The following is an 11,218-nucleotide window of genomic DNA, read 5'->3' as shown; positions in this document are numbered from 1 at the left end:
CCTCTTCACCTTGGCTTTTCGCCTTCTTTCCCTGTCTGAACTCCTTTCCCGACTTTGACTTTGCCTTTTTCCTGATTTTGATTTTTTCCCGGCTTATGTCAATTCTTCCCGATTGTGTCCTGTATCTTATTCTATTTTGTTTTTCAATCATAAATCCTCTGTTTGAGGTACACATTTGACCAATTAGCACTAGTAGCACATTTGCCTAGAAAGCTGGTGCACCTACCTATTTGACTGTTAATAGTCTTATGAAGAGAAGAGAAGAACGTATTCCTATTCGTGTCACTGCGTGGGAGTTGGTAAAAACCTCTCATTGTACACTTATCTCTCTATTCGTAGACACCGTTTGTTATGTAATACGATTTATTAATTTATTATACGATTAATACTTTTAATAACTACCCAACTGTCTTCGTTACCTGAAGCATTAAACTGGAAAGGAAGAAGAAGACCTATTGTTTTCAAAAATCAATTATATACAGTACGTTATTAAAACCTGATTGTTTGTTTGATTGGAAGTATAAAGTTGCTTCTGAGAACGTTCTTGTACATCATTTCATTAACAGTGGCAGCATAAACTACAAGGAAAGTATAAGAACAGGGTCAAATTCTTCTTAAATCTTAAGTCATAATGGCTGGAGACGAGTCTGTTAAGTTGGAATTGATGTGTAAAGAAGAAATTGATTATGACTTACCTCAGGAAGATCCACTCGAGGGGAAAGGGTGGACATACGAACTTATGACTGACAACAAAGAATTAATATTATCTACAACGCAAGGAGAGCAAACAATGGAGAAGGATGCAGCTAAGTTTTCTTTGGATGCGAAACTAAGCGTTGGTACAGTGAAATCAGAATCTGCAGTACAAGATCATCCTGCATTTGAAAGTAATACAGAAACGCTAAAAAAAATAGTGGTAGAAAAGACTTGCGCGTCGCACTCTAATGGGGCGTTTACACCTAGTCGATTTGCGTTCGATTCAGTTGAATTGACGTCACTTTCAACTTAATCGACCGTGTAAACGGGACTTCAACTTAATCGCTTTTTGATCAAAGGCGACTAGTCGACTGGCAACTGAATTGAAAGACGTTCTATTTTCTGTGGTTGAAATAATTGAACACATCCATCGATCTGATTCGGCCTAGTTGCTTCGATTTAGTGGCAAATGCTGCGAGTCGATTTAGTCGTGCGACTAAATCGACCAAGTGTAAACGCCCCATAAGGACTCCCAACATTTAACAGCAAGAAGTTCAAGTTCAGTTCGGCCAGAAAGGTAATGTTCAATTTTTCATAAAGTAATTGGCTCAGATTGATAATATGGTTCGGAAAGTTTATAGATTAAAAACAATACTACATGATAAATATTTAGGTAAGGGACGTGTAAATTAATAATCTTCAACTTGGAAACGGAATGGCACATATAGACCAGCTGTGGCGTATACCAAATAATAATAATAATAATATCCGTAACATCCATACAAATTTTTAGTAGTTCTTATCTTGATGAAATAATGATTACTTTATTATTGATTACAAATTTCTCAACATTTTTTGTATATATTTACAATATGGGTGCTCCACGATAATGTTTTATTTATATAGAGGCTTTTGCAAAGAAAAAATCGGGAGAATGAAATTTATCCCAAAATTTTGAAAATTTACACGTGAAATGTGTTATACTGGAACAAAAAGTATGGACATTTGTGGTTTTACTCAGGATGTAGCTCGAATGGGTCTAGCCTCACTTTTCCGGAGGGCTTCGAAAGACATTAACAAAATACAAGATAAAAAAGAATTCTAACCAACAATGGGTGTTCAGTAATTGTACAGGTCCATACACAAATTCATTTCATACTCATTTGTTTTTAAGGAATTGGTCGTTTTGTATTTTCAGCAATCATTTCTAGGGTATGGACTTCCAATTCTCCATACAAGTTCACTTTAGGTGGTTAGAGCACGTACGCGATACAAGGATTATTGTACAAACGAAATGTGCTGGATGGCCGGTAAAAGAAAAATTTGCTATGTAACTTAGAGAAGGGTGCAGGTTAGTGATGGGCAGTGGGAATATTCCCGGTGGGAAGGAATTTAAAAATGGGAATATTCCCGGGTTTTTTCCCTGGCCTATAAATTCCCGGGAAGGAATTTATTTCCATTTCTTTACTTTAACTTCCAAATTATAAAAACAATATGACCAAATACTTTATTTTAATATATTATGATTTAATTCTAGGTTTTAAAGAATTTGGAGGTTAAAAAATCTAAAATTATTTCACTGTACTTTATATAACTAATAATATTTATTTATTTGCCTGTTTATCATACAAATAAGAGTGTTCTCGAGCACGCATACAGTTGTCAAAATTACAAAATAATTACACATATACTACAAAAAAAAACTACAAATAAAGTAATAAATACACAACTATGACTTTTATAAGCTTATACATTCATATAATTAACAAAAAAGAACATTTATATATTGTCTTCAAAAAACTCATTTACCGAGTAGTAACATTTATATACTAAAAACTCGTGTAGATCCGATTTAAACATAAAATATGATTTGTTTTGCTTTAGAAAGTCAGGTAACTTATTGAAAATTTTTGTACAGTTAATATATACGCTTTTTTGAAAAAAACGAGAAATTTTGAGAGATAACATGCAAATTATTAACGAGTCGAGTATTGTATTTATGGACTTTACTGTTTTCAATAAATAAGTGTTTGTTACTTACGGTAAACAAGATAATTTTATATAGATACACACAAGGTAATGGTAATATTTTTGTCCTCGAAAGATGGGGTTGCAAGAAGACTTTGGTGACAATCCAAAGAAAACCCTTAGTGCTTTCTTTTGTAAGCGAAACGTGCCAATACATTCAGTAGAATAACCCCAAAAAATAATACCGTAAGTTATTAAAATGGAATTTTGCATAGTACACCGAAACTAAGGCCTCAGTTGTGACATTACCTCTTAGTCTACGGAGGCCGAAACAAATACTACTTAATATTTTGTTGAGTTGAGAAATATGCTCATTCCAAGTTAGTTTCGAACTTATGGTGGCACGAAGAAATTTAGTTGAAATAGAAAAGTTGACTTTTTTTATTCACCATTACGTAAGGAATAAATTGATTTTGAAGAGGATAACAAGAATTTAGCAAGGAAGTTTTATCATTGTTTAGAACTAAATTATTGTTACTGAACCAGTTACTTAATCGTGAAAACGCAGTGTTTAGATTATATTCAATATCATGTCGTGAGTTACCTGTAATAATAACATTGATGTCATCAGCAAATAAAACATTTATTAGGCAAAATTTCATGTGTCAAATCATTGACGTAAATAAGAAAGAGCAATGGACCAAGCACTGATCCTTGAGGTACAGCAGTTAGTATTGTACCTTTGTAACTACTAAACTTATGCATTTTGCCATTATTTTCGTTCGTAATTTGAACTATCTGATACCTATCTTTCAAGTAAGACTCGATCCACTTATTGGCAGTTCCTCTTATACCCTAAAAGTTTAATTTTTTGAGTAAGAGATCATGATTTACATTTTATTTTACAATATATTTTTTGTTCCATTTTCATTTGCACTAAAAAGTAAGGTAATTGTTTAGAATTGGGGGGCCAAAACTAGCAAAGGTTAGGATAGTTTCGAAAGAAATGAGTTGATAGTGATGTTCAAGTAGTCAAGAAAGTATCGAACATATTTTTTTTAGGGCAGTACGGGATTTATACAAAACGGAATGGAAAGTGGAAGTGATTTATGTGAGAAAAGAAAGTGAATTGTTGGTAACGAAGATAGAAAACAACGTGCCATGCGGGGCTTTAAACCAGCATCATTCGCCAACGCTCGCTCTGCACCGCTGTTCTGAATTTAATGTTGGTAACGTAATTTAACGTACGAAACCATAAAACAAACGTATCGGAATAGAAGATCGCAAAGAAGTAGGTGCAAATCTGACCCCCAATGCTAAAGAACAGCTAAAATTAGCAAAGTGCTAATTTAAAATGATGAAAAGGAACCATTTTGTAAAGTAATTTAGAATTATGTAGAGATAGAGATGAAGTGCTATTGATAAACCCTGAACCACCATTAGTAATAGATGTCTGTCTGTCTCCTCTCTTTGACTCGAATTTCTGAAGAAGTACTCGGACTTCTTTTACATGTGAATTAACGTATGGAATTTCGAGAAATAGGTAGAACGAAAGGTCGTGTATGGCAATGTTACGTGCTAAAATATAAAGATAAGTAAGTATCTTACAAATTTTGTGAACATAAATATGTATTTGCAAATGTTGATAAATTGGTGAGACATGTATCTTCTAGTATTTACCCAATCTAATTACTTTATAACATTTATAAATTTAATGTGCTTATAATATTAGCAATAGAGTCAAGTTGAGCAAATCCGCTTACAAATAAATTTACACTGTTACTATATAATTTTTTCACACATATTTAATTGATAGAACATATTGTAAATAAATAAACATTTATGCGTACTTTCTAAATATAATAAAGTGTTAATAAAGTAACATGGTACCATTCAGAATATACATTTTAAAGAATCCTCTGCGGCAGCAGTAATAATATGCTGTGATATAAAAATTAATTCAACTTTGAAATCATAATATAGTAATAGAATGCAATTTTCTTTCTGATTGATCATAAATTCCCATTTTGGGAATCTTCCCGGGAATCTTCCCAGGGAATATTCCCGAAAAATATCTTCCCGGGAATTTACCCATCACTAGTGCAGGATGTTGTTTCGCTTTGGGGTTATTATGCAACAACCGGGTTATGCTGGAAGGGGTCACATGAGATTAAAGCGGAGTCCAAACCGCTTCTCGGGTTACATCCAAGAGAAATTGTCTTCCTCTAAGCTCGGAACTGGGACTAATTAGTCAAAATGTGGTACGTCTGCCGACTTCTCACAAAGGACGCCTGATAAAATACTTTGTTCTGATCTTTACGAACTTGTTAATATTTTTCTACTCGAACTTAACTCTGAGATTCATTTAAACACTTAGTAAATCTAGCTTTTTCCGTATTCCAAATTCTGTAAGAATGTTGCACAATGTTTCCCTCCTAACCGAGTTGTAAGCCTTTCTAAAATCAATAAAGAGTTGATGTACTGGGTAATATATTCCCATTTCTTTTGTAGTATTTGTCGAATGGTAAATATCTTGGCGATTTCGAGTAAATCCGCACTAATAATCTCCAATAATTTCATCTGCGTATGGGCTCAATCATATTAATACAATGTTAAGAGAAATGCTTCGATTATTATTACAATCAATTTTATCGTCTTGTGAATTGGAACAGTAATTGGTTACTCTTTTTAAATGTATTCCAATACTTTTCTTGTAGAAAAAAGTTTCCTAACGATGTAAACCGTTATGGTGGTTAGTTATATGTTCTACAGCCTAGGAAAACATACGCTCGGATGAACCGTCTATTACGAATATGATCCATGAACAGAAAATTCGATGCTTTCCCGATTCTGAACAAGCTTAAGGAACAGTCAGTGCCTTACAGAATTTGGTGCTTTACCGATTTTGCAGATCCGAAACACCTGAGAGGTGGTAACAGATTATTACATATGTGATCAGTCAGTAAAAAATTTGTTCGAAATATTCATACAATGTATATGAAAGTTAAAGCTTAACTGAAAAATTTCAAGAATATGCAGAACCACCTGAAACAAAGCTCTTGAAGTGCAGATTTCTCTCATGTTTTTCTTTATTTTGCTTGAAAAGGAGGGTGTGTGATATTTTGAAGTAAAAATACTACATACAATTTTGCTACGTATTTGTGTATCATTGTTTAACTATTTATTGTATATAAGAGGTTAAAATATTATTACATATATTGGTTAATCCTTTGGAATTCATAATGTAAATATATTAAAATTTAAGAAAACCTCTTTGAAAGTCATGGTTTATTTTCGAGGTTTCATATTATTATTTGCATCAACCACTAATTAAATGAGTTTTTTGTTGCAGAAAAGCGAAAGAGAGTCTGCATTATCAGTTTAAAGCAAAATTTTCAAAACAGCCCAACATTTCCCAAGCGAAAAAGGGAAGCAGAAAAAAACGAGTTTTTCTTGCAAAATACCTATTTTTTCCAAACCCTTACATATCTAATGTTATCTCGTGCCGCTTGATTAGTTTTTTCTAATACCAATTGTATTCTCATTTTTACAATTATGAGAATGGGAATCTGTGGTGGGCGCAGACTTGAAATCATAGGAGGGTGCACTTTGTCTAGCATTAATGTTTAATGTCGCATTTTATGTTTGATTGGCTGATCAACTGTAGTATATAAATTCCTATTAGAAAAATGTCGTTGCATACCGTTTAGGCGCTCAAAATTAAAGTTTCAAAACCAGATACTGTTATTCCGTTACACTCAATAAACCAGCTACATCAAACATAAACTGAGGACCTTAGAAGTCTAGGGCAGTAACTGACTTTTGGAGTAAATTTATTTATGCCCAGGAAATGGATTGTCCATAGTGAAATATATAAACTGAAAAGAGAACCACGACGTAACTCATTCATTGGTAGACCTTCGAGTGGACTGCGATGTGGTTCTTCTAGTTTGCATATTGTGCTGCGGAGAATACTTCTCAGAATATAAATAAACCTTTTTGGAAAAGTCATTTATAACTTAGATCCCTTTTATTATGTGGGCCTCAATTGAGCTGTCTGATAACAGTGCACTAATTGCACTTTCAAAGTCAGTAAGGAGAATGTGGATGTGGATTTTCAAGATTTGTGATAAACTAGTACTTTTTGAAGCAGTGGTAAATAAACTCACCTGAAAGTGTGATGTAAAAATGTGGCAATTATCATTTTTGTGGTAACTGATATTCTGAGTTTTGCTCGTACTTGTTGACAGCTCGAAAATACAGTTATGAGAGTTCACTTTGGTTTCAGACAGCTTAATTACTATTGATACAATGCCACTGTTTGCATGACAAGAATCAAGGACATTCTTACCTTTCGGAAATCTTATCATTTGTGCACTATCATGAGAGAGTTTGTTAATGATGACACATTTATTCACTTTATTTAGTATATCTCTTTCATACTGCATTAACAGAAACGATTCAAATTTATCTTGACCGAGATTCGCCCTTAATCTAGATTTAATAATCTTGAGTTTGGAAAACGCTCGTTCACAACTTACTTGTGTATGAGTGGTCGTATGGGGGAATTTGTACACTTTAAAAAGCTATGTATAATGTAAGGCTTACATGCGATATTCATATATAATTCTGAACGCATACGTGAGGCAAGACTTGCAACTTCTCTTTGTGTTTATTTTCTACAACGTTGGTTCAATATCGTGTCACCATGTTTCCTCTTCATACTCACTACTTAATTATTCACTATCCTATTCACTCACAGCATCTCCGTGCGATGTCTTGGAACAAACTTCTAGAAATAATTTTAGTTTTCTGTACGTTTCCCTTTATCTATACTGGAGCTGACAGATTTTGTTCATTGCATTTGTAGGTAGTTCGTCTTTTAAATCCAAAATCTGCCTTGGATCCAAAAACACCAACTTGTGATAAAGATTTTCTTGTTTCGAAAACCAGTTAGTCTTATTCTGATTGAATTTATGAAGGACATCATTGAAAACACAGAATCTGAAATTTCTCTATTCCCTTTGATTTCATGAGATGCCAATTCAGATCACACGGTTACATTCTATTGAATGAAGATTTTTGCACTATCGCAAGATGGGCACAGTTTATATGGGTGATCACAGCGAAACGCATACGTCCTCCTGGTGTCTTCGGCACCACCAACTACCGCTCCGCGCGAAAACCAATCTCTTACGCACCTCGTGGCTTAAAGCGACATCCCTTTTACTAAACCACTGTTACCTTTTTATCAAAACCTGGCGTGAAATGACCGAAAGGGAATTTCTCTGTGATGAACAACGCAGTTTCTGAACTGGAGCGCATTAACGGATGCAACATACCTTTTTCATCATTTTGTCCAAGTACTTTGGGAATCGTCAAACAATTTAAATGAAATTTTTATTTCGTGGTTATTGCAATGAAGAATTTGTTAAATAATTCGTGTATAATTTAAGTCAGTGTGATGTAAAAAGTCACGAAATATGAAAACTGTACGTGAGGTGGAAACAATATATATCATGACATGGCATCATATGATTCGTGTACTACTTCCCTAGTGCAATCATTAACGAACGAACTGACACCAGCGGAACTATTTCAAAACAAGCAAATGAAATGAAGTGAATAGTTTATACCCAGTCAGGAATGTCTGGAGAAATGGTAATTGTATTAGCATCAATAGAACTGTATTTAAGCGCAGAATCCAACTTTAACTAACTTGAAACCACAAACTTAATGAAACGACCTAATGATTTTACCTTTCTTCACACACTATTACGTTTTGACCTTAAATTTCACCATGAAATCATTCCTGTCAGGAATATTATAAACACATAAAACTTGAAAGCAAGATAAGGTTGGTAGCTTCTCTTTACAGCTCTTAAACGTTACAACTTCTAAAGTATTCTTCTTACCTTCTTCTTCCGAAACAAAACGCAGTGAACGCAGCGAAATATTAGCTATTCCACAATATTCTACCAGGTTTGGAAATTTGTGGAAAGAGGTACCGTACTAATTCATCAAAATTGACAGAAGCCCATTTTATAAATTTTACATTTCAAAGCAGTTGTTTAATCGAATATTTCTGATTAAAGCCTACACATTCGGGATAACATTGATACTAACTTCAAATGTGCAGAATATCGTTAGAAAACCAAATATCTAAACATGTAGAAATTTGGGCCTGAATTCCAAATTAAACATTGAATATATTACAATCACAAAAATAGAAAAAAAATGAAATGAAATCTTTGAATTTTGCGTCCGACGCTTCACAAAAATAGACTAAACATATACATAGATTATTTATCTCTATCGTTTCAAACTTCAGAAAAACGATCATGTGACACTTCACTATATTTGACCCAAAAGCTGTTGCTTGTAGGAAGCGTAAACCGTAAGCCGTTAGGTTGGTCCAACGCAGCTTCTTCCGGCGTTTGATATACCATGCAGTAACATGGTTAATCATATTCGATATTTAATCTTTTAGTATAATAATTAAAGGAACCATGATTTTTAACAATTTCCATGTTTTCTTTGTTTAATTCTCTTTTCCCTTTCGTAATTTTATTTGTCCGAGTGTATTATTCCAATTTGTGCTTTTTGCTTAACTTTTATCATTTTATGCTATTTCTTTCGATGATTGCGTTTAGCTACATTACTAATTGTAATTTTTCCACATATTTTAGAAATATTTGCTAATTACTTCTTTTAACCCAATTTTGTATCACTTGTAGTTAGCCAATCACTAAAGTTTATGGAGGTTGGCCTTCTAAGAAATAGTACTTCCATCCTCCAGTAGAATTGTTTCAGTGTATGTCTGATAGCTGGACACCGAACATGATGATACTTACATGCCCCAAGACATGTTATGCCAGGTTATTTCTCCAATTGGAGCAAGAAAGAATGAATATTTCGGCATCGCTTGGATAACCACTAGATAGAAAGGATAAATTGCATCACGTTGAGTTCCAAGAGATGAAAATAAATGCAGAGGAAATGAATATAATAATATTCATCATGCAGAGACAGAGAAAGCATGGACAGAACAACGAAATTTAAAGTCATAAGCATAAACAATCTGCGTTTCCCTCCTGCCCCATGTTTCTGTCTTCGGTTTTCTCTACCCTTAAGGAATAAATCTCTTTTAGTAGCAATAGCTACATAATTTACAATGCTTAATTCCCTCGAAACCAAACTCTAATACCAGACTTTGAATCGAACGCAGAACATTTCGAATGAGTCTCACACGCTTTTTCCGTAGGTGCACAATCTAAAGTGTGTGTTTAGATAAACCATGAAACTCCACACTGCCATAAAGTTGCCCCGGTTCCATCTGAAGTTTGAAATTTATTTACGGTCTTTAAACGTCTATAGGTTGACATTTGGCTTCAGAAAAAAGCATTCGACCTGTAGATCAAGATCAGATAAAACTTAATCCACAATCTTCAGAAATTAGGGGCCGCGGTGGCTCAGTGGTAGAGCGTTCACCTCTGGTTCTTGGGGTCCCGGGTTCGATCCCAGCCCCCGCCAAGTGAACTTTGTGGTGGACAAACACCGTGTGCGTGGGTTTTCTCGGGGTTCTCCCGTTTCCTCCCACTTTCTTCATTCCACCATTTCATTCATTTCTCATAATCACCGTCTCCTTTAGCCTAACCGGCATAACCGTGGGACGTAAAACTCAAAGATTTCATTTCATTTCAGAAATTAGTGTTGCAGCTACATATATGTGGAACTAATCGAGGATTTGTATTGAGAAAAGCTAAAATATCCGAGCTGGAAGGATTTAAAATGTGTTATTGGCCCACAATGCTGGACCGAAAGGAAAAGGAGTGAATAAGGACTAAAGCTAATGAAGGACGATAGATCATGAAGGTAGTAGGAAAATGAAGAATCAGCGTGCTTGGCTGTTTTATTCGGCACTCCGATTGGGTAGGGAAAGGTAATAGGAATATCATAAAGAGGAAGACCAAGGACTCATATTATAAACTGTTACGTAGAAGAGTCCTTATCAAGGTATAAATCTAATCTCCCAAGACAGTGAAAAGTTTCAAAATTTCCATGTTGCCCACCAACCTATGGTTGGGGTAAACAAGAAGAAATCGAGGATTTAAAGTTTTGTTTCCTAAATTTGCGATATGAGCACTAGTCCTTTAAGGAGGATTAAAAAAATGATTTCATAAATCTATAAGGCCAGCCCTAGCTCTTGAAGGAATGTGTTCTTACCAGTAATCCGTGCGTGAATGACATCTCGTAGCATTGTTAGGTAATATAAAAGCTAATATACAAGTGAAGATAAAACTTCGAAAATGCTAATTGCAAGCTTTCACATAAATACGACGATACGGTGTCGTGTTATTCTATGAAAAAACCCGCGTTCAAATATCGGCTGGTACAAGTTATTTTTTTACTCTCAAACTACATTCTTCTCTTAATATATATATATATATATATATATATATATATATATATATATATATATATATATATATGCATTTCTTGTGGATTTTTTTAAATTTTATTGACCAGTGTTTGGTGGATTCTATACTGGATT

General features: G+C 34.2%; 1 protein-coding gene across 1 annotated transcript in view; it reads left to right on the top strand.

Annotated features, from left to right (window-relative positions):
- The first annotated feature begins 243 nt into the window (after positions 1-243).
- Positions 244-11,218, top strand: part of LOC145690927 (uncharacterized) — a 34,486-nt gene continuing 23,511 nt past the window's right edge. Inside the window, exon 1 of the mRNA XM_081766374.1 lies at positions 244-1,273. Coding sequence (XP_081622500.1) covers positions 632-1,009 — 378 coding nt within the window. The 5' untranslated portion in view covers positions 244-631 and the 3' untranslated portion in view covers positions 1,010-1,273. The remainder of the gene's footprint in view (positions 1,274-11,218) is intronic.

The sequence above is a fragment of the Thermobia domestica genome, chromosome 7 (assembly GCF_964235325.1).
Source record: "Thermobia domestica chromosome 7, izTheDome1.hap1.1, whole genome shotgun sequence".
In the NCBI taxonomy this organism is placed as follows: domain Eukaryota; kingdom Metazoa; phylum Arthropoda; class Insecta; order Zygentoma; family Lepismatidae; genus Thermobia; species Thermobia domestica.
This window is presented reverse-complemented; position numbering and strand designations above follow the sequence as displayed.